General features: G+C 42.9%; 1 protein-coding gene across 9 annotated transcripts in view; it reads right to left on the bottom strand.

Moving 5' to 3' along the window:
* Positions 1 to 4,749: 4,749 nt before the first annotated feature.
* The window catches only part of ALDH18A1 (aldehyde dehydrogenase 18 family member A1), a 33,581-nt gene continuing 13,763 nt past the window's right edge, over positions 4,750 to 24,567 (bottom strand). For 5 of the 9 annotated variants that reach the window (XM_013944270.2, XM_067300401.1, XM_067300402.1 and 2 more), the window contains 13 exons: positions 23,860 to 24,018; positions 23,158 to 23,248; positions 21,367 to 21,491; positions 17,631 to 17,775; positions 15,723 to 15,796; positions 14,955 to 15,054; positions 13,630 to 13,850; positions 11,927 to 12,064; positions 11,623 to 11,818; positions 11,365 to 11,486; positions 9,272 to 9,458; positions 7,630 to 7,725; positions 5,403 to 6,592 (listed from right to left, as the gene is read on the bottom strand). In XM_013944270.2, the coding sequence (XP_013799724.1) occupies positions 6,411 to 6,592; positions 7,630 to 7,725; positions 9,272 to 9,458; positions 11,365 to 11,486; positions 11,623 to 11,818; positions 11,927 to 12,064; positions 13,630 to 13,850; positions 14,955 to 15,054; positions 15,723 to 15,796; positions 17,631 to 17,775; positions 21,367 to 21,491; positions 23,158 to 23,248; positions 23,860 to 24,018 (1,836 nt within the window). In that variant the 3' untranslated portion in view covers positions 5,403 to 6,410. Of the gene's footprint in view, positions 4,879 to 5,399; positions 6,593 to 7,629; positions 7,726 to 9,271; positions 9,459 to 11,364; positions 11,487 to 11,622; positions 11,819 to 11,926; positions 12,065 to 13,629; positions 13,851 to 14,954; positions 15,055 to 15,722; positions 15,797 to 17,630; positions 17,776 to 21,366; positions 21,492 to 23,157; positions 23,249 to 23,859; positions 24,019 to 24,567 lie in introns of those variants that run through there. The other 4 variants (XM_067300404.1, XM_067300406.1, XM_067300405.1 and 1 more) reach the window with 4 other exon arrangements.

Genomic DNA, 24,567 nt, shown 5'->3' with positions numbered 1-24,567 from the left:
TACCTCCCAGCATGCCGTGCAGACTAAAATGTCTGCCCGGAAGCCCAGTGCCGGAAGACTACTGTTCCCGGCATGCTGCGCAAAAACAACATGGCCACCCGGAAGCCCAGTGGCGGAAGACTACTGTTCCCGGCATGCCGCGCAAAAACAACATGGCCGCCCGGAAGCCCAGTGGCGGAAGACTACTGTTCCCGGCATGCCGCGCAAAAACAACATGGCCACCCGGAAGCCCAGTGGCGGAAGACTACTGCTCCCGGCATTCCGCGCAAAGCAACATGGCCGCCCGGCAGCCCAGTGCCGGAAGACTACTGCTCCCGGCATGCCGCGCAAAAACCGACATGGCCGCCCGGAAGCCAAGTGCCGGAAGACTACTGCTCCCAGCATGCCCCGGGGGGGCGTGGTGCCGCAGCGTTCTGTGGGGTTTGTGGCGTTCGCTCTGTGGCGATTGCGTTCCGTCCCGCCCCTCTTTCCGCCGCACTTCCCGGTCACTCGGGACCCGGATACCGCCGCAGAGCCCGGAGCGCGGCCCCGCGATCCCCGACACCGGTCCGGGACTCATTTTTTTTCGGAACGCGACGGCAGCTGCGAGCACGGCGGGAAGCAGTGCGCGTGTTGCGGGTGCCGTTCTGCTTTTTCGACACCCGAGGGCAGCGGTGAGCCATGTTAAGCCAGTGCGCATGCGCGAGCCGCTCAGTGCAGTACTTGCCTGTCATCACCTGAGGGTAGCGGTGAGCGCGGCTGTGAACTAGTGCGCATGCGCGTGGTCCCTCTCTGCAGCGCCGGCTGATCGTCATCCGCGGGCAGCAGTGAGCAGGCCGGGGGCGGGGCCACCGCGCATGCGCTGTTCGCCCGGCTGCAGTCCTGGTTTGTGATCAGGCGAGGGCAGCGCCGAGCAGCGTTACAGCCCTGCTGGGCTCGCACGGAAGAGCAATACTTCAATAGCAGCCGTGTTAATGACTTCACATCCTGTAATTATGTGCCAAGACGCAACTTCAGCACTGGCCTTTGGAGATATTTCACTGCCATCGCCTAATCTGATCTACTGTTATTTATGGTGCCTGCTGCAAGGCACAGAGTCTCTGTATTTCATACTCAAGCCGCTTCTACTAGAGGCTTTAGTAACAAAGCGTTCATTTGAACAACATTGCAAAATACTCTACAGACAAAAAATACTCAGAAGTTGCATTAAAAAAAAAACTTACTTAATGGGACAATTTGCAATCATTAAACAAGCAGCGGTCTTCTTTTGGACTTTCAACTTCTTGCCTTTACTGATTGTTAAACAAAATAAATAGCCAAAAGAAAGCTGCAGTATTTTCTCAACGAACTGCTCAGTTTTTATTATTAAATGGTAAGAGATGTTTGTGCAGAGTTTGTACACCTCCCAGCATGCCCTGCTGACTAAAATGGTCGACTGGATGCCCAGTGCTGGAAGACTACTGCTCCCGGCATGCTGCGCAAAACAACATGGCCACCGGGAAGCTCAGTGATGGAAGACTACTACTCCTGGCATGCCACGCAAAACAACACGGCCTCCCAAAGCCTCAGTGCCGGAAGACTACTGCTCCCGGCATGCTGGGGAGCCGCAGCGCACAGGTTTGACCCTGTGGCGATTGCCACCCATCCCGCCCTGCCCCTCCCCCCCCGAGGACCCAGAAACCCGAAGAGCCCGGAGCTCGGCCCCACGATTCCCAACTTCGGCCTGGGGTTCCCCTGACACCGCCCCAGCGATCCCCCGACACCGCCGCGACTGGCCACGGAGGGACTAATTTTTTTCGACACGAGAGGGCAGCAGGGAGCACGGTAGGACGCAGTGCGCATGCGCGGCTCTTACGGTGCAGTACTGCGTTATGGACACCCGAAGGTAGCAGTGAGAACGACGGGTGGAAGTGTGCATGCGTGCGTTTTTCATGTGCAGTACTGACTTTTTGACAGCTGAGGGCAGCAGTGAACACGGTTAAACGCAATGCGCATGTGTGACCTCGCTGAGGTAGCTGGGGATTCTCTGTTCCTGTGCCCAGGGCTCCTGCCGGTGCTTTCCACACAGTTAAAGGTATCTGAACGCAGTGACCTTGGGAGGCAGTGGCACGGTGTCCCTGGGGCTGCTGTGGGGTGCCTGTGGCTGTTCCAGGGGCTCTCAGGCTGCTTCAGGGTCCTTGGACAGAAACAGCACTGGTCACGTTTCCTTGAGAACTTTCCCTTGTGCTGCATAACAGGACAGCTCTGCACCAAGCCCTCCCAGCACTGCCGCTCCTCATAGCTGATCCCTAACTGGCTCCAGTCCCGAGGAAAGCTATGACTACCAGGAGCCTGCACAGCCCCTCACACTCTCCTTGCCCTCCCCATTGCCAAGAGGGACAGCCCCAGCTTCTGGGGCCAACCCTGCCTGGTCACACCAGAGATGGAAAACACTTCCTGCCCTGTGCCAGGGAAATTTGCTGTCCCTGATGACCTGTGGGGACTCTCGCATGAGCGACACATGTGCAGTAAGGACCAGACACAGTGGGCCACTGCTGCAGGGCAGAGAAGGCACAGGCACCTGGAACTACAGCTCCTGGCCTGCCACAGAGCATAACGCGGCTGGCTGCTGGGAACCCCGCTGACAGAGAACTACACTTCCCGCCACTTCGAGAGGCGCAACATGGTCTCCCAGAAGCCCAGGATGTGAAGACTACACCTCCCGGCATGCCCTGCAGACTAAAACGGCTGCCGGGAAAGCCACTGCCAGAAGACTATACCTCCCAGCATGCCGTGCAGACTAAAAGGGCCGTCCGGAAGCCCAGTGGCAGAAGACTACCGCTCCCAGCATGCTGCGCAAAGCAACATGGCCTCCCGGAAGTCCGGTGCCGGAAAACTACCGCTCCCGGCACGCCGGGGCGCTGCAGCGCTTTCTGAGGTTTGACCCCGTGGCGATTGCGTCCCGTCCCGCCCTGCCCCCCCCCCCCGATCCCTCCTCCGAGCACCCGGAAACCGTCGCAGAGCCCGGTGCAGGGCCCTGCGATCCCCGACACCGGCCTGGGGCTCCCCTGACACCGCCGGAACCGTTCACAAAGGGACTAATTTTTTTCGGCACGCGAGGGCCGCAGCGAGCACGCCGGGACGCAGTGCGCGTGCGCGCATTTACTCGTGCAGTACTGCGTTATGGACACCTGAAGGCAGCAGCGAGCACGGCCCGGGGTGTGTGTTCGGGCAGGCTCAATCATCCTCAGGTTTATGAGAGCTTGTGCAAGTCAAAGCACGCAGGTGGCTATTGCAAGCAGCTCCCTTGACAGCGTGTGAGAATCGGGGCAGGGTGTTGGTATGCCGCAATCCCATGAGAAAGGATGATGCATGCCCTATAGCTGCATAGGAAAACTAACCTGTAGTAGGATCTCGGAGAGAAAACTGGAGTACTACTCTACTGCACTGCCCCACAGCTTCTTTCCAGTTTTGGTGTTCGGAACATCAGGCACAGCCCAAAACTGTTTTAGCTGATTTTATATCTTCCCCTGACCTCTGAAATTTTCATTCTGCAAGCAAGAACATTGCCTTTGCTTCATTAGAAAGCATCAGAATATATGGAAGACAAATCAGATTTGTTATAGGCATCCTGATGAACGTTGTTAGGGCTGCACTCTCTTCAGCACGACAGTCTAATGCCACTGCCCCTCAAACTCTTACTATGCTACCTAAATTGGACCTGTATAAAACCATTACACAAAATTAATACCTCTTCTTGCAAAGTGACAAAACCAAATTATTACATTAAGAAAACTCCTTAGGTCCACAGTCTTGAATGTAGCTTATCAGCAAGAAGTCCTGTGGCTTCTGCTCTTCAAGAGTGGCAAACAGAGTTCATTTTTCAAAGTTTGGTGGGGATGTTATCTTCCAAACTCAACTCTAGAGCACACATACTTGGAGGCTTCTTCTGGAACTCAAGATATCTGGGTAGACTGAGTCAAGCACTCAGCATTGATTTTTAAGGCTTTCATCTGTATCCTTTCACCACCATCTTCACTGCTGGAGTTTGGACTTACTTTTTGAGTTTAAGAGATCTGGGGTACTGCAAATCTCTACATGGCTGGAACCTATTCTCAGGGCTCTTTGTGGAAGGCCCTCCTTTCTTTTGAAGTTTACTAGGAAGCTCTTCCCCCCCCCCCCCCCCCGGAAAGGCAGGTAACATGTCCGTAGTTGTATCAGGACCACTAGTGACAGACAATAACATTTCAACGCTCAGGTAACAAAGGTCACCTTAGGTTGCTAGGTGAGAAAGTAGGCAGTAATATTAGACCTGATTCACCTTGCTAGGCTTCCAAATAGCTGTTTTACCAGCCTGCTTCCCCTTCCTATGGTTTACATTTTTTCCAAAGGAAGCAGAGGTGATAATAGCAAATACACGTGGTAGCCTACATAAACACCCCCAAACAGCTTGCAATCCATCTTTATTTGCATCATCACCCCTGTTAAAGATACTAGGTTTCAGTTCTAAAAATTAGTTCAATATTTGCTACTTGAAGAGTACAAAAATGCCTGAGAAGCTAGGAAAAAGCCCAAGGATCACAACCATTCAAGTACTGACATCACATGACCAAACCATTATACCATCAAAAAGTACAGCTGAACAGAACTTCCCCTTGAGACCTGTGCCAGTCTAAGGTTTTACTTTGCATTTCAGATGGCCCTCAAGTGTCTACGTAGCTTGTGATAAGGCTTATAAGCATCCTAAATAAATAAATAAATAAACAAATAAAAACCAAATGCAAACCACAGTCCTGGCAAGCTTGTATTTGAAGACAAAAAATCTTCTGGCATTCCAAAATTCACAGTAACCATTATAACCAACATGAAACAAAATAGTTTTCAATGAAAATCCAAGATGAGAAGTGTTCCTGACATTATCTGTAATTAAAATGAGAAATTATTTTGTATTGAGTAATCTGTCTCCAGAAACTCAGTAACACAAAATAATCCAAGACTCAATGACTGATCTACAAGTCAAATTCCATTATTCTTCATTTAAAATAATAATAATAAAATCTTAGAGTCTTCATTTATGCACAGATGAAGTCCAGTGATATGACAGTTAGCATACGGCATATATTGAAATGCTATATTTACTAGGCAAGAATAAAAAAAAAAGTGGTAGCACAAACTATTTCCACATACGTTCCCAAAATTATGGAATAGATTGTTCCAAAAACACAACAAAAAAACAAAAACACAAAAAATGAAAAAAAACCCACCCCACACAAAAAAACCCCAAACCCCACAAAAACCCCACAAAACCTCCCACCACACAGAACACCAACCCCCCACCACACAAAACACAAGAACCCCCCCCAATCCCCCAAAACACCCCCCCCCCCAAAAAACATTCCACTCTTTTAAGCAAAAAACAAACATTCCCCCCCCCCCCCCAAAGGCAGTTAGCCACTTGTTGAGGTTGTGATTAGATTAGGTGGGGATAGCAAATCTATCAGCTACTTAATATTGAGAACTTATTTGTCATTTTAGAAGTAGAGGCCCCACCATCCACTGAAGGATGTATAGTTATTTGTTGTGAAAAGTGACAATATTAACAGTGTCTGAATACACATAATGCCAGCCTCCGTTAACTTGATAATGTACACATGCAGAAGCTTTCTTAGAGAATTACAGCAGTGCCAACCACTACACATTCTACACTTTAAGATATTTTAAAAATAACTTTATTCAGAAAAAAACAGCTTTAAAATAGTCTTGTTTGGCAGGGGCAGGGGTGGGGGTGGGGAAAGGGGGATTATGTTTCATATAAAACCAATGAGAAAAGCCATTTAGTACAAATGGGTAAGAAAATCCACCTAGTATACAGCTGTGATACTCATCTACAGTAGTCAACAATTAAAAGAAATGTGATATAAAATGTCTCTTGGTCAAAACATTACTATGCATTTGGAAGATCTATTCCATTAATCATAGAATGATCAAATACAAAGAAAAATAAGTGTCAAAGCTTCAGAGCTTTCAAGAGCTGCTAAGATCATAAGACTGAAGAAAAAACAAATCAAGTTTGTTCTCCAGGACAAGTGATGTTTGAATAGAACAGAAAGGCTTGAGAAGAAATTTATGGTACACCACCAACCATACTGTACACATACTTTACTATGGGAAGCAATAAAAACAGAATGCACAGAAATCTAAACCTTTCCTTGTGTCATTTGTATGTTTTGAAGGAGCATGACTCTGGGAAGAGAGAGGTTAACCTGCAGATAGGAAAGAGTAAGTGGCAGCAAAAAGTCTCACAGATGGGATCATTTTGTATTCATCATACTGCACAGTGATGAAAAACAATGTGTCTGAAGATGAAGAACCATCTCCCTCCCCAGAGGGTGCCCTGAAGTCTGAACATCCTCAGTAAACACTTACACTCCTGGGTTTTCCCCCAGATGTTCTTAGCTGGTATGTCTCTGTGGGAGAGGGAGGCTCTCATGAAGATACTTCATGCTGCCATGCTCTGAGAAGTCAGAAACAACATGATTGTCCCCTCTCAGCAACCACTTTGTAGTCAAGAGTCCTTCAATTCCTACTGGTCCACGTGCATGGATACGGGAAGTGCTAATTCCAACTTCAGCACCTACAGGAAACACACAAGATAGAGTTCTCTCAGAAGATGTTTGCTTTTGTACTATGCAGTTTTGCATCGTTATGAAAGACAAAGAACAGCCATTCATTCACCTTCCTTTCTTGGCTCTCCCCAAAGGCCAAAAGTAACGTTTAGCTCTTCTGATTTAATAGTTAAAGGAACCAAAGTATTATAATATAAATTGTAATCTTTATACTTCCAGCTGCTACCACTATCAGACTTGCTTTTAGAAAGAAAGAAGCAAGAAGAGTAGGTATGTCTGACATGAATCTCAGACTTGGGTCCTGAGGGTTTACCCTTTAAAAACTAACAGCTGAATTAGTCCTTATGTCCTTTTTTATCATACTGAGGAGATCTGCTAAGATCCTCAGTAGAGTTTTTTAGCACATGGAGCACTGAATGGTCCAGCTTGCACAGTAAGAGTCTGCTACAGAGACTATATGAATTTCTACCTCAGAAAAGGATGTTTCCCTTGCTTTTTGCAAATCCCAGTAGCTCAGCAGTGCACCTGTTCCTTTAGGCAATCAGTGTTCAGTTGAGATCCTGTCTTTTCTTCCCCTGAAACTGCAGGGCTGGCACACTAGACAGCAGCTTAGCCTGCTCAGCAGGAACAAAGCATGGCATTCTTTAGAGCATCAGTACAAAGATGGACAAAACAAAAACTGTTCACAAATTTCAGATCCCATGTTGTATTGTTCTATCACTATGTGCATGCACCATACTTTATTCTGATTGAATGGAGCTTCAAAGAAGCCCAAAACATCTTTGTTCCCTATTGCTAAATTAGCCTAGATACTCTGTATAGCAGTATTAGCTAGTTCCAGCAGGAAAGAGTTATTCAACTATCTGCTATTCTGCTTGGATGAAAGGTCCAGGTTTCAATTTTTCCTACAGTACCTTTTCTGAAAGCCTTATTTTAGATAGTGAGATCAAAGTTAACTAGTCCTTCCATCCAGGATTCAGAAGGAGATTTGCCATACTTTGCACAGGACAGCAAAACCTACAGTCACACCCTTGAAATTTCTTACCAAGTCCAAATCTATAACCGTCAGAGAATCTGGTGCTGGCATTCCAGAAAACGCAAGCACTGTCCACATGCTGGAGAAAGAACTGTGCTGTTTTTTCTGCGGGGCCGGAGGGGGAAGGGGGGGGGGAGAAAATCAAATACATACAGAATGAGCATGTGCTTCAATAAACACAACATAATACAGTGAACAGAGGTAACATTAGAACTTTCATATGTAACGTTATGTAGCATTTAAACAGCCTGGGCCAAAATATGTTCATATGTACCTTCTTCCCAGTATGCTTATCAAGTAGACACAGCTGCAAATGTTACAGAAAACTTGCAAAAATTATAGGAAAGTCATAAAATGGCTAATCCGAACTACAGTCTAGATTCTGCAAACAGGGATTTTTTTATATGACTGGGGAGAAAAGAAAGCAGTTCCAAACAGTATTTTGCAGTCAAACAAATACAGTTAAATTAAAGAGTCAGCACTCCATTATCTGGAACATGTAGTTGTGCCAGATAACAAAAAATCCTAACTAATATTGATATTATGGAGAGTATTTGAGAAATATAATGCAGAGACACCACATGAAATCAGTTTACTAATCCAGTTTAACACTAAACATGCAACACCTGAGCAAGCTCATGCAGAGTTATGCAAGTCTTAGTACTTCAGAAGAGGCCTTTTGTAAGGTTGTGAGCTGCAGGTCAGTCACCCTTAGCAACAAAACCAACATTAAAGACCAGCTTAATTTCCAGTATGCTGCCTTGCAAACCACTAGTGCACCAGGTCCAGTGAAAGTGGGTTACGGTATCAAATATATGCCTTTTAGTGACACTAGTTTAAATTCTGCAGGAGTTACAGAAACAGAAACTTGCACTCTCACACTGATCAGCCATAGATCAGCATGACCTGGCTATGGCTGATCCTCAGGAATTCCAGGCTGGGACAGAGACTCCCCCTTTGGCTGGGTGCAGTGATAACTGAGTTTTGACCTTGCAGAGCATTCAAATTGCATGCAGCACAGGTGCTACAGATGGTAGCAGCTCAGAGCGGCAAGCAGGAGGACAACACAACAAAGGGGCAGGAAACTGGGAAAGTTGGAGATAAATGTAGCTTCCATACTAGGGATGCAGAAGTGGGGAACAAAGGAATGGGAGAGGTAAGGAAAAAGGGTTCGTGATCCTTGTTTGCAAGATACAAAAGACGTTGGAAGACAATATAGCGGATAATAGCCTGATCCTCTCCCCACTATACTCCCTAGTCCCTCCAATGAGAGATTACAGAAGCTCACCTCTTCAACCTCCAGATGCCTAAGGGCATCTCCAGGAATCAGGAGATGCTCCTGGCAAAACCCTCTGTTGCAATAAGACTGCTCAATCCAGTAACATAAAAGCAATTTGCTTTGCAAGAGCATGTGCTGATATGTCATCTGCCAGTCAGTCAACACATGCCTCCCTGTATTGGAACGAGGACTGCACAACATGTTTTCTCTGAGCTAAACAGAACCATCTTGTAGATTTAGCTCGTAGGCCTCCAGTTAATCATGCCTACTGCAGAACCAAGCGACACTACTGCAATATAAGTAGTTATACTAGCATCAAAAACCTACAGTCAAACCAGAGCAGTAGCTTAAGGAAGCAGATTGATCACTAACCATTCTCTGTGATGATAACATCAGTGTGAGAACTTCCGTACTTGTGGATATGTTCAACAGCCTCTTGGACACTGTCCACCACCTCAATGCAGCACTCCAGATCCCCATATTCAGTGCGGAGAGATTTCACTTCTGAGGGGCTGAATGTCAAATAAGAGGCAAACTTTGGGCCAGCATGAATCTTCACCTGCAATACCAGAAATATTTTGTACTGCTGATCATACCAACATCTTCCAGGTGAAAGCATGGCTTGTAAATCATGTGTTCACTATAGGCTAAGGTTTCTTACACTGCACAAGTTTTGGGAAACTTAGTAGATCAGTGAACTAGCAACAAGGTATGAGGATGGAAGTGCTAAGCTGGCTACCTACCATAACATGCTCATAGTTCAGAGCTCATTTTAAACTGTTTAAAGCAATGACATCACTTTGGGTAAGCCATCGGACAGGACAGTACGACACTATTACCGCCAAAACAGCTAAAATACTGCACCCAATCTTTATACCTGTATTATAAGGAGACAGCAAGTGCAACGCAGAGAATAATTACAGAAACGCTTCCAAATTTGCAAGTCTCGACCAGAGGAAACTTAGGAGCTTGACCTGCTTTTACCCTTCTTTTCTGTAAACTGACATCAGCTGTCTTTGAAGCATGGGCTTCAGACCAAAAAAAGTTACTGAGTCCAAAACAAGAAGAGTCGCACAGATATATCACACTTGTTATAAAGATCTAATGCATTATCGAGCTCTGCGTTTAATAATAGCAGGTAAGACACCTATACAGTGAGGGAAACCAGGATACTTTAGAACTGATACAGCAGAGAAGTTCCCATGCAAGTGAAATGTGAGAAGTTTTGATTAGACAAATGCAAATGGAAAATAAGGCACATGTCTGCTAAAAAGGGGAGCAAAGTCTGAAATTTATGATTAAATCCCCAACATCTGAAAGCTTTTTTTTTTTTTTTAAAAGAAAGATACCTGTAAAATGACATTCTTGTGCAACTACAAGTTATGTTAATCACATAATCCTGCCCAATAATTACATTTTGTGTTGTTAAATCATATTAGACAGACATAACATCCTCTCCGCTGTATCAACACAGGGAAAAAAAAAAAAAAAAAAAAAACATATCAGTCCTCACTCATCTTCCCTCTTCCCCCCACTCCCGCCCCAAATCCAGAGATTTTCCCTCTACTCCAGCCTTCCCAAAAACCAAACAAGCAAAACATGAAAAAAAAAAAAAAAAATCCACCAAGTGAGGACTTGCTCCCGACCAGCTATCAGGACTGGGTTCTCTTACTGTGCCCCTCTGAAAATTACCAAAACACATGGACTCTAAACTTAACCATGTATTCCTACATTAATCACTGCCTGTACACTCTAATTGCCAAATGCATACTGTGTGAAAATCCTTGTTTTCTTTGCAATTCACAGTACTTCAAGAATATTTATGCCCTGATAAATCTCTGCTACCTTTACTGTTTACTATTACTCATGAGAAGATAATTAATGTACTCGCTTTTCACTGTTGTTCTGACATACTAGGAGAGAAAATGAGTGGAAATAAAAGCATGCAAGACATAGGGTTTAAAAAAAACAAAACAAAACAAAAACCAGCTGTGGATAAAGCAGATTCAAGAAGGAGGAAAAAAAGACAGGAATTGACTGAGGTAAGAAACTAAATGAATAGATTCAAGAAAAACAGTCCTCTTTGGACCTGGGAGATTACCAGAAATGAAGTCAGAATTAAGAAGGGTGGATAAAGGGTTGTGTATATGCTCTAAGGCAGAACATAATTTTTGTTACAAAGGAAGAAGTATCTGTATCCTAACAATAGCATGTAGATATCCTGAAGAAGCCACTTTCAGATCACTTCTGTGAAGAACCTTGAGGTTGTGTGGAGAAGCAGAGAAAGCTCTCCAGCAGTTCATTTACATGCACCAAGAGACAGGTGGATAACAAGTGTCATGCCCTAACAAAACTGCGAAGGGCTATGCCAGCCAGACCAAATGCTTCTAAACTGAAAGGAAAAAAAACCCACACAAACAAACAAAAAAAACCCAGAAAACCCACACAAACAATGCTCGACTAACCTGTTCTACTCTCAACATGTCTATGATCTGATCAAACAATGGGGTTCTCAGCAAGTCTCGATGAATTAAGAGAGTTTCCAGAGCATTACAGGCAGCAGGATATTCACACTTTGAGTCTCTGACTGAGATTTAAGAGCAGATAATTGGTTATACATTTAAAACAAAAATTTTGAACAGTGTATTAATTAGCAATTATCATACTCCAAATATGAAGATCAATTAAGCCCATGAGATTAAAGTCACCCTCTCCCAGCTTACTTATTCTCGTGACCTTCTCAACACTGGCATCCGTGTCCACATACACATGGCAGATCCCTTCGCTGTGTCCCATCACTGGGATTCCCTTAGCAGCTTTCTGGATATCCCTGACTAGCTGGGATGAGCCACGTGGAATGATTAGATCTATCAGTTTATCCAAGCGGCAGAGATCTTCTACTTCCTCTCTTGTGTTCACCTGCAGTAGTTGTGATATAAATGGACTATGGTGTGAACTCTGAATTCTGCCTGTACTTTTTATGCATATCATAGCAAAAAAATTGTCAACTTCATTCTAGGCACTCACTAATTGCACCGCATCTTTGACCCCATGAATGGAGAGTGCTTCTTGTGTCAGATGATGAAGGATTTGATTGCTATATGCAGCCTCTTTCCCTCCTTTAAGCAGTAAGCCATTTCCACTGGCTATAGCCAAAGCAGACACCTGTTGGAAATGAATTAAGAAAAAAAAAAAAAGTGATCTGTGTCTTCTGTGGGGTAACACATGGAAAATACAGTAGCCCAGGATTTTGAAACCCACTGATTTACTCAATGTCAGTCTACGGTTTTCATTTTATGGCACCAAGAAATTTTTTCAGATAACAATACATATGACTCCAGAAACGAACTCTGTTAGTATTTCAGGTACAACCTTGAGTTTTCAGGGTACTACTTGCAGGGGGAAGAATGCCATGAACAAGTCAAAGGACACCCTGGATACAGGCTCTGACACAAGCTGCATAGCAGGAGGAGGAAGGAGCCCAGAAGGAGGGAGAGATTGGCTAAGACAGACAAGAGGCTGGGGTGGAAGCACAGAAGGGCAGACTAGAACTTCACAAGGAAACATACTGGTCATCTATGAAGAACAGAGCTGGCAGCAAGGAACTAATGGCAGACAAGGGAGACTAGTGCCTTTTCCTCCCACATGAACTCTCCCTAGAGCATACTCCCCTTCAGTTTGAAATGGAAATCAACATCCACAAAATTCAGTTATGAAATACTAAGCTGCCCACTGACAGAGTCGCACTTCCTTTTTAAGTGCTTGTACCCTCACTTGCTCCTCAAGCACCTGATTATATAGAAGAGATCTGCTCAAAGACCTATATTAATCATCGGAAATAGTGTTGATAATGAACTTTTTTGTTTGCTTTTTAAAAATATACTAGAGTTGCTCAATCAAGTACTCAGGAGGTAGAAACTGCTAAGATCAAGGTTGTCTATACAACCTTAGTTCAGGTTCCATATTTTCATGCATTATTATAATAATCAATCACAGTAATACCGCTCTCACACAGCTCTGCAGATGAAAGTATTCGCCTGGAAGATGCCTGCCTTATTCTTGACACAAGACGAATGATGCTCACTTACAGTACATCATTCAAGATTTTCACTCCAGCAACTTCAGTACTTCAGAACTGAAAACACCATTTTTGCCCCACACCCATCTCACTATGGCTAAGTAAAGACTGTCATTCTGACTTACTGCACACATGCAGTATTGGTATTGGACAGACAACCTCAAAGCCTGGAACTTCTGAGCTTTGTGTGCTAAAGCTTAATTTTTATCACATATTCTTAACAGTTACAGTTAATAATTAACATCTGTACTAAACAGTTCTGGTTTAACCCTCACCCCACAGCTCAGCTGTATCCAGCATGGACAGATAAGACAAGTGTTTATTGGTAGGAACCTACTAAGTTGCAAGTTAGGCAGGGAAGGTACATTCATTAGATGCATGCAAGAACTGCACCCCTTGAGTGCAAGCTAACTCCTTCTACATACGGGGCTATCAAAACCATTCCTGAATAATTCTGAAAACCGCAGATGGAAATCCTGAGAAAGTGCCTGTAGAAAACAGGGGTGCCAACAAAACTCATATTATAAGCATCCTAGCAAAAGTCCTTTGAGAGATAAGACTTCTAGTAGACTCCCAACTATGCGCCATCAGAACTATATCATCTTTTGTTACCAAAGAATTCCCACAAGTGTATTCTGTCCTCCTTCCATACCTGTGGAAGACAGTCAGGACGAGATTCAAAGATCACAAGAAGGACCCCAATAGGCACAGTCACCTGCTCCAACTCTAGGTCTTTTGCTATTCGTGTTCTCCGAATTACACGGCCAACACTGTCCTGTGAGGATGCTGCAATCTGGCGCAGCCCAATAGCCAAGCTGTTCAACTTTGATGTAGACAGACTCAGTCGTTTCAACAAAGGAAGTGCCAATCTTCCTAGAAGAAAGAAAAAAATGTGCTGGAGATAGATTTGCCTGTCTAGACTCAAGCAAAACTGACCTAAAGAAGTAGCAAGCCTATGGAAAATTCAGGTATTTTCCACCACTTAGCAAGAAACCTACCCCAGACGAACAACGCAAGGCATTAAGTCTGGCAGCCACAACAAAACTGCTCAAATCCGACTATGATTTCACATACCACCATGCTCTGACATAATGTGGTTTAAATAATTTGCATATGAAGCCATGTTGGCATCCACAAAGATAAAGTTTGTCCTACTTCAAGTACCTGAATCTCTTACAGATTTTATCTTTGCAATATTTCCAGAAGGTTTGGACAGTAATTGAATCTTTCTATTTTAAGGATAGAAAACCCAAAGCATAGACATACATATAGCATTTCTGTTCAGACTGGGCAGGAACTGCTTAAGTTTTCTGGTCTGAAGATGTTCAGTTAATAAATTTACCCTGCAACACCCCTCCAGGTACTCAGATCCATAAGTGTGGCTCCCTGGTGTCTTACACAAAATATTACAATTCACACTGTGTGATTTTCATACATTCCCCACACACACCCCGGCCCACCACACACAGAGCAATCAACTGAGAAATTGGGATTAGGATAACATAGAAGAATGGGTTTAGTCCAAGCCACCTACATAGTACCTTCCTCAGTAGGAAGCGGACATGGCTCTTTTTAGAGAGCATCAGTTTTAGTATAGAGATGACAATCGTCCCCTCAGGAGCCAAATGTTATCTTCACCAACCCAGCAAATGCTCACTTTGTGCATGACAATAACAAAAAGTTGTTTGTTACGTTCCATTTCCACAATGAGTCTCCCTTGCCAAATGGAGCACTAAGTTTTTTCAATGCACTGCATTACAAGGCCTCAGGATCTTCTCTGACACAGACATTAGTTTTCTGTAACGACACAAACTGCAGCTGTTTACAGTACCAGTTTTCAAGGTTCTGGGTTCACTAATCTGTGACAGCCATACTACCAAATCTCAATGACAGAAGGTTCTAGTTCTGTTCATCTCCTTAGAGGCTCAGATAAGTTCATGATAAAAGGGGCTACCATGAGAAGACCTGTAATATTACCTTTATTTTCAGCCTCTTCTAAGTCCTTTTTGTTTGCCAAGAGAATTTCTTCTCTCTGATCGGTTAGTAAGTCGGCAAGACGACAGATAATCTCTGCTCTCTGAAAGAGAAAGTTTCTAAACTGTCATCTTACTCAAAATCCAAGCTACTTGATTTCTGGTCCCTTCTAGTTCATTTCCATTGACCACATCCTCTTACCGTCTGGACTCCCGGAATACTTGGGGACAGCTGATTTTTCTAGCCTGCAGCACACTGAAAAATGAGGCTGAACAGTAATTCAACCTGCACTTCGCTTTTTTATTATCTTGCTTTCCACATCCAATCTTCTTGCCTAAACCCCTGAAGTTCTTCCTTTAAAACCACCTTTTCTTCACAACAGATGCCTCCTTTCACCTAGCCAGCTGCAAAACAATAACTGTCTACACTCCTCTTTTGCATGTACTTGTACAAGCAGGAGTGAATGGGACAAGTTATCCCAGTCAATTCTCCTGCATCTCTGATCACAAATAATTTCCATGTGATGTTAGATGCTCTTAAAATATCTAAATTTGTCTAAACCCGATGTGCAAATACACATTACTTCATAGCTCTGAAGCACACCATATTTCTGCTCTTCCACTCTCTTACAGCATGCTACAGTCCAAATGATGGATCTGGCACACAACAGAGAGGAGATTCCTGTCACAAGGGGCCCATGAATTAAGTTCGTGCTTTAAATCTGAACACACATTCACAAGTTTAATAAGTGAAGCCATATTGTTCTGTCACCTGTTCAGGCTGCAGAGCTGCCAGGGTCCTGCCACCAGTTCTAGCCATTTCAGCCTGCTGCTCCACTGTAGGGCCTGCAAAAAGCAAACAAACCCAGAAACATTAAAAAAAAAAAAAAACACAGAAAAACACCACACCAAGAATATGGCATGCAGACAAAGTTACAGCACATGTGGAAGTTGGCACTAGCCCTCGCATCTTCCAACTCTCTATTCAGAGCAGAAAATCTGGTATAGAGTCTTTAAAAGGTGTATTCAAGAAGTGAACTGTATGCCAAAACAGGAAGATCTGTATCGGATACAAAAATATTTCTATGGTTTCCAGGCTTATCCTTTTTAAAGAGACATCATACAGATTCTGTAAGGTCACCACATCAGAGCCAAAAAACAAGTGTACCCCAGGTATTAAAAGGATATGACAAAGGGCAAGAGAATACCAGGATGGCTAAATCTCAGGGTATGGGAGGCTATTGAAAACAAGAAGGCATCCTTTGAAAAGCTTAAATAGCCAACTGAGGACAACAGAAATGATTACAAAATAGCATGGTAATGTACAAACAATAATGGAAGCCAAAATTCAATCTAAATAATAGCTTGCAAAAAGACTGCTTTCCCTCTGTCTTTCCCTGTGTTCATTTTGGAAGGGTTCCTGCACAAAAAATGTTTTGCAGCAGGACCTCAAGGGATCTGTATCAAACTGAAATGATATAGAACAGGTTTTGAAACAGAAGTAACAAGTCACTGGGTTCAGACCGCATTTCCCCTAAGAGTTCTGAAGTAGCTCATGGATAAACTCACTGAACTGTCTTTTTTAAACTCTCTCCTGCAATTGCCTGTAGAACAGATGACTTGAAGGTGACAATTATGACTCTACTTCTATTTAAGAAGGGTCCCAAGAAAATTGCCAGAGCAGGATTCCAAAGTCCATACCAAGAATTATACTGGGAACTGTAAGAACTACTGGACACATGATTAAGCAGTGTCTTTTGTTGTTCTTTGAAGAAAGTGACATGCCTGTATATAGAGAGATATGGTTGATTACAAGAAAAGTTACTGGAATTTCCAAAGCCTGTTTTATAAGGCAGAAGACAATGAAAGAATGAGAGTAAGCATTATCCACAGTACAGGAAGACTGCTAGTAAAATTCCACAGGGACTTGTGCTGTCTGCCATATTTATAAACAACTGGGAAAGAGGTAACAAGATGAAAGCCTTTACTGCTGATAGAAATTTATTATTAGTGGGACTAACTGAAAAGCATCAATTTCCTCTGCAGCCAAATCACTAAGCTACAAAATAGCAAGTGAAATTCAATGCAGATAAACATGAAGAGATGCAGATGGAGAAAAAGGACAATCAGGCCTTGGTATTATAAAAAATAGTTCTATGAAAACATCAGCTCATCAGCATTAAAAAGCAAATACAATTTTCAGAATTATTAGAAAAGGCCTAGAAAACAGAACAGAAGATATCATTAATCAAAACTCAAAGTTAGTCCTCTCATCTCATAAATCCAAGGTTTACACGCATCTTGGATGCTATGTGAAATTCTGATTTTTCCCCCCCATCTCAGAGACACCACAATAGAATAAAAACAATTTCAGACAAGAGAAACAAAGATGACCAAACTTTTGGAACAGTTTCTGTACAAAGTGGCTAAGACTAAAACCCCCAAGACTAAAAAATGGTAAAAATCTTACTCAGTTATTTAAATGCAAGTATGATGCAACACTTTATCAGCTAGAGGGAACAGCAGAGGATCCAGCATTTCTAACTGTAGAAAATACCTTTCAATAGACATTCGTCAAGTGGGGCATGCTTTCCCACTTGTTTTACAGGTCTAGTCAAATTAACTCATTCTAAACTTTCAGGAAGTCTCTGCAACTCAGACATGTTACCTTTGTACTCACCTGCAGGTTTTACTTCCGAAAAAAATGTGCCAACTTTTTTCCCATCCACAATATCTGTGATGACGTGACCCGAGATCTTTGGGTGGGTTCCATTTGCAATAACTACAGAGGTGCCTCCTTGGAGGGCCCACAGAGCTGCTTTCACCTATGGTGAAGGATAAAGCCAGTTCCAGGAAATTCACTTGATATTTGAATCCCCACACTTAGGAAGAATTCTTGTTCTTCCTTGTTCTTTAGATTGGTCCTTTACGCTTTCAAAGAGCATTCAACACATTATAGGAGTTTCTATAATACAACATTGAAAGATCATGTATTTGAACTTTATTTTCCCTTCCTTAATTAGCTGCCACTTTATGAACATACTTCACATTTCCCTAATGGCCTGCTTTTTTCCAAGACTTCTGCAAGTACACTTTGGTCGCATGTTCTTTTTCACCATTATCTTAAATTGGAAATTCTTCTTCCTAGGGCGAAGAGACCTCATTTTCTTTTTCAAAAAGTTGTGTTGCCAATTTTCCTGGCACTGGAAGCAAACAATAATTAATCCACTTTGAGAGACTATGCAGTATTATTTGTACCACAGAGCACTGTTCTTGTTCAGGTCCTAACCATTACCATGTAAGATTAAAATATTATTCAATACCTTTAGCCATCTGCATTACTCCCTTAAAGTTTGATTGGCCTAAGCACTCTTCATGGATCTGTTTAAGATGTAGAGGAATTCTCATTGTTTATAACCCTTTGGTGAAGCTGTGAAGTACTCTGAAGAGTCACTCAGGTTTCCATCCAAAGTTTTTACCTACTTTTTTCATATTTTGTTACTGTTCTCATTGTATTTTTTTTTTTTTTTGCTTCTAATTTTGCCTGGGAATATGACAACTGTCTTCACAGTCCTTTTGAGTAAGCTATGTTTGAAGATTTTGCGTTTATTCAGTCCTGAATTAACTTCTTTTTATTTGGCATGCTTCCCTACTTCTGTTGTTTGGGAGGGGGGTTCTGTAGCATAGCATTTAGGAGTCATCTTCAAGGGTCAGGATCCCACTGTACTAAGCAATTTATACATGAAAAGCACAAAATAAGATCTATGGCAAGAACCAAGTCTAAAACAAGAACAGTCTGATGTGCAGACAGATGGGAGTTGAAATCAGAACAACTGCATGCTAAAGGCTCTCAGTTCCCCCTCCCCCCTGCCCCCTTTTTTTCTTGGCAGGCAGGCATCATGGTCAACAAGAGCTCTATTAGATTTGAGGGCAGTTATCTTTGTAGGCTTTCCTCTAACAAGAGAAGCATGCGTTCCCTTTCTGAACATCAGTATTAGCATGCTGATGTTTGTTTAGTCCTTCTAAAGAATGCAAAGCTTACAGCAGGACCATCTTAGTAGTAAAATCCCTTGAAATCCCCGTGTACTGATTAGTCCTAAGATTAGCCTCTTTCCACACGCTTGAGCTATTATTTATGGTATCACAACATGAGTTCTCTAAAATCTCCCTCTGCAACATCTCACTAGTTTATGCAAATATACAAAACCACAAAACTAAATACCAAATGTTACCACTTACTGGTGAACTGCCTGTGCTCTCCGTCACTTCTCCCGATTAAGGTATTAGCAGCATTATCCCACTATTACATTTGTGTCATTTATGTCATTACAAAAGCTGCTAGTCACAATGCTGCTTCCTCACTTCTATGTTTTCCTATATGGTTCTACAACTATGTATTACAGTCCTTATTCACTGGGAAACTACATCTGTCAGATATGCCTATCACACCAGGCTCCTGACTACCACAAGACTTTCAACTGCTCCATTTTTGCTTAAGTTTCATTCTGATAATCAAGATTTTTACTTTTGGCTACTCTTTCTTCCTTGTATTGACACCTCATTTTTCCAGAAACATCACTGTTCTCAACTCTTACACATTTTTGTTACAATGGTAGCATTTGGTTTTGCCTCTAAGGGACTCAGACTTACCATATTAAATATCAAATAGCTCTAGCTTTTTTTTTTTTTTTTTAAACAAGTACTTCCCGACTTTGGCAGCTTTCCACTCAACATTTGGAATCATTTAATCTAAACTATAACTAAACTAACTCACTCTAAACTATACCCCAAATAGTAAACTCAAGGCCTCCTCCTTTTGCGACCTTCCAGTCCACACACTGATACCGAAATCTGCCTTACCTAGTTGATTCTTCAGAAAAGGAAATAAGTCACAAGATACTGGCAAAGTACTTGACTTGGTCTTTCCCTGCTCAGTCAAAACCTACTTCAGTTTCTACAGACAACCTCCTAAAAGTTTCCTTAGGAAACCTGCACCAGACCACAACAACAGCATGTATCCCAGCATTGTGAGAAACACATACCAAAGCCTCATAGCACCACCACATTTATGCACTCACAGCAATGAATACTGAGGGCATCTGACTGTACACAGCTCTAAAAATATCAGCCCTTCCACCTCTTAATCTTATAATCCAGAAGTGAAGCACCTCAGTCTTCACCAATATGTCATTCAGAAGCAAACAGCATGCAAAAAAACCTCAGGAAGGAGGCAGAGGTAACTTATCAGATTCAAATAACAGGGATTCCCAAACTCTTAGGATTATCATGGGGCGGGGAGGGGGAAGGAAGCAGCGAGGACTGGCTCTTACTTTAATTGGAATTACCAACTTAATATGGTTCTAAAGATCACATTTTACAATAAACTACTGAAATGTGATTCATTACGTCTTCTTTTTAAAAATCACATGGACCTAAGAGAAGTTAAAGGAACCCTACACCATTGCAGGATATTCGCAGGATAATTGAGGCTGGAATGGACCTCTGGAGATCACCTAGTCCAGCTCCCCTGCCAGCTCAAAGCAGGGTCAGCTAGAGCAGGTTGCTCAGGACATCGTCCAGTCAGGTTTTCACCATCTCCAAAGATGGAGACTCCACAACCTTTCTGGGCAGTACAACCTGTTCCAGTGCTTTACCACCCCCACTGTAAAGAAGGTTTTTCTTATGTTTAAATGGACTTTCTTGTATTTCAATTTGTGCTCATCGCCCCCTGTCCTGTTCACCATACCACTGAGAAGAGTCCAGCTCCATCTTTTTTACACCCTTCCCATCAGGTATTTATACACATTGATAAAACCTCCACTGAGCCTTCTCTTCTCCAGGCTAAACAATCTCAGCTCTCTCAGCTTCTCCTCGTATGTCAGACATTCCAATCCCTTAATTACCTTCATGGCCCTCCACTGGACTTGCTCCCTTATGTCCACATCCTTCTCGTACTGGGGAGCCCAGAAACGGACACAGCACTCCAGATTCGGCCTCACCAGGGCTGAGTAGAAGGGAATAATCACCTCCCTTGACCTGCTGGCTATGCTCTTCCTAATGCAACCCAGGATATCATTGACCTTTTGTGCAAGGGCACATTGCTGGCTCATGTTCAACCGGGTGTCCACCAGGACCCCCCAAGTCCTTTTATGCCAAGCTGCTCTCCAGCTAGTCAGCCCCTAGCCTGTCCAGGTGAAGGGGGTTCTTCCTCCTCAGGCGCAGAACTTGGCACTTCCCTTTGTTGAGTTTCACAAGGTTACTGTCTGCCTGTTTCCCCAGCCTGTCACAGTCCTTCTGAATGGCAGCACAACAATCTGGTCTCTCAACCACTCCTCCCATTTATTTTTAATCTTCTACTTCCCCCTTCCACATCCCCCTTTCCTTCCCAGGATAGAACAAAGGCTCCAAGCTCCTACCTTGGCTTCCATGCCTCCCATTCCTACTCGGGATTTGGTTCCAAATGTCACAGACTGCTGGTCTCCTGGGTAGAATATGTCAATGAGCTTTGCATCATCAGATCCTGGAGGGCTGTCAAAGAGTCCTAAAATAAATGATAAAAATCTGCTATCATTATGCACCCTCAGCTCTGAAGTTCAAGGAGAAGCTCTATGGAAACTGAAAAGCTGTATTCCGTTTCATGGGATGAAAAATTTTCAAGTCCCTCAAAAAGCAGAGTTCAGTGAAAGTGTGAAATGCTAGCAGGCAGGCTGAAGAAGTATCAGCTATGCTTTTGGTAAAGTTGTATCTCAAGAAGAAACAGAATACCCACACACTGAATAACAGCATGCAAGCTGGAAGTACTGACATTAGAGTGAGGTTAGAGAGAAAGCTGGAAACAAGTTAACAGCTTTGATATGTCCTAAATCAGGACCTACAGGAAAAAGGATAGTCCTCCTCACCAAAATCTCAGATGATATGCCTGAATGCTGGCTTGTAGAATGACAAACTGAGCAATTCAGAAATATGTAAAAAGGTGGGTTATTAGATTCTGCTAAGAAGGGACTCTTAATAGTTTATATATATATATACATATATATTATAATTTTATGTAACAATGCTCTGAGTTGAATGACCCTTTCATTTACCCAACACATAAACCCTAAACTACCACCACACTTCCCAGAAATTCTACATGAACAAACACTGATGTTATAAATTAGAGTGCACAAGTGCAGACTACCTGTGATCTTCCTTTATAGCTTAGGAAGGGCAGGATGAATCTTTCTGTAAGCAACACATCACACTAGATGAGTAAGTTTATTTTTTGAACAAGTTATTTTGACTATTGCTTTTATTAATTTTTCTCAGAGTCATTTTGACTAGAGACAACCATCAAATCCAACTGAATCTGATAGAGGAACTGTTTATGGAAAGGCACCCCCCTTCCTTTTCAGGACCTGTGATATGGGCTGAAGACCAGGATCCACTGAAGCTTAGGTGCAGATCTAACTTTAAAGAAACATGTCTGGAAAAGGTGGAAAGATTACATGACTTGGATGATGCAGAGGTAAGAATGAACTGCACCTCCTTTCAGCATCAATAGATGACAGACTTCCTTCACAGCAGCACAGGTCACAAGACCAAAACAGCATCAGTCAAATAGCTGGAGACAGAAAAGCTAGCAAGCTCACGACTTCTGGAAAGTAATGTCCAGAGCATCTGAGATACCTGTAACTCAGAAATACAGAACCTGCTGCCAGAAGAAAACTATTTAGTGTTCGGATTATGTTCCTGATTCTAAACACAGAGCCCTTGTCATGCATACTACTCATGACTATATCATAAAATCCTGAGTAGCTAGCAAAGGAACCACAGCTTGGATTCTGGAACAAGTCTCAAGTTCACTTGCATTCTCATGCACCCAAACTCAATGATGTGGCAGACAGTCTTTGGCTCATGCAATAACATCAGGTATATGCCTTGAGGAGCTATGTGCTACATTATAACTGTCATTGCGAAAGAAGTGAATTGAAGAGATCAGCAAAACTCAAGTATAGGTTGGTTCTACTATCTGTGGGACTTCAAGGTCCATTTTTTTCCACCAAGAATTGCTATCCATCTGATACCTAAAGCAATGCAAGGCATCTCTGACTGCAGAGGAGTGTTCAGAGACAACTCCAAAGACTTCTTCTGCATGTCATTTCCTTGACAGTAAAAATAGCAGAGTATAGATTGTCTTGATCAAAGAAGGTAAATGGTTCACAAACCTTCTACATCTGAGAGAACAATCAGGAGATCAGTCTTCATCTCCACAGCCAGTCGTGCTGCCAGGCTATCATTATCCTTCACGCTAATCACCTGGAATGCACATACAGATCAGCAACACAACATAGGGGGAGAAACTAGGAAGTATGTGGCCATAACATATACAAAAGCAAGCTCCATCAGTACTGCCAAGCCCTTATGAGCTACTTTGCTCACACTCTGCTGAAAACTCTTAGGAGACAATCTTTGTACGAAAGCAAATACCCTTTTGGAATGCAGTAAAGCAGCATCAAAACAAGAGATAGCAGGAGCAGTGCCCACATTCTCCACCTTGGTGCCCAGTGACAGGACAAGAGGCAATGGACACAAACTGAAACACAGGAAATCCCATCTGAACATAAGAAAAAACAAACCAACCCTTTTTTACTGTGAGGGTAGTTGAACACCGAAGGGGTTGCCAAGAGAAACTGTGGAGTCTCCATCCTTGGAGATATTCAAAACCCAACTGGACAATGACCTGAGCAACCTGTTCCAGCTGACCCGGCTTTGACCAGGGGCATTGGCTAGATGATCCACATTACTGATTTCTTATGTTTGTTTCCCTGCTGCAGGTTTCACAGGACCCAGATTATGGTATTAGTAAACCATGCATTAATGCTGTACATCTACAAACAGGATCCACCCCCTTGCAATACTTTACCCACATTTACCCCCTGCAGATCACTATTTGGCTCTGGAGGTGGAACAACAGCATCATTAGTGTTAATTATAGGGACGATATTCATTCTTAAAAGTTCATGCAGTGTTCCATTTAAGTTCCGACGCTTCTGTTCATCATGGAAATCCAGGTTGGTGACTAAAATCTGAAAGGAGGGGAAAAAAATTAATATATACCTAGCCTGTCATCTTCCCTGATAAGAAGGACATAAAAATATGTATTAAAGTATCATAACAGCTCAGTCAAGTCCTCTGGCTCACCACACAAACATAAGCTACAGTTAAAGGATAAAGAATGCAAGTGAGAAATACTCTTTCCACAACATTTTCAGGTGTATATGCATTAACTTCCACTGGAACCTGTAATGGCCTTTCTCAAGCAGACAGATCACAGCAATCTATGGTAATTTTTAGCTATACGGGAAACATTTTAGTTTTATCAGCAGTACTGTATTATAGTAAGAAGTTCCTCTAAGCGACGACTTCATAGTATGCTCTTTAATTCATTAAAAGTGTTTACAAAAGTAACAGAACTGCATCAACTGTAGAGCATTCACAGAATATTTAAGATAAGCATAGTCTGTTGTCTTACAGTAGTGCAATACATAGAGTTGTAGCATTCAGCAGACAGAGACCCAGGCTAAGTGTACCACCAGCTACTGGTTAGGTTTGAGCAGATGGACAGCAAGTCCTAA

The sequence above is a fragment of the Apteryx mantelli genome, chromosome 7 (genome assembly GCF_036417845.1).
Source record: "Apteryx mantelli isolate bAptMan1 chromosome 7, bAptMan1.hap1, whole genome shotgun sequence".
Classification (NCBI taxonomy): Eukaryota; Metazoa; Chordata; class Aves; order Apterygiformes; family Apterygidae; genus Apteryx; species Apteryx mantelli.
The sequence above is the reverse complement of the archived record's forward strand: the minus strand, read 5'-3'. Positions and strand labels throughout refer to the sequence as shown.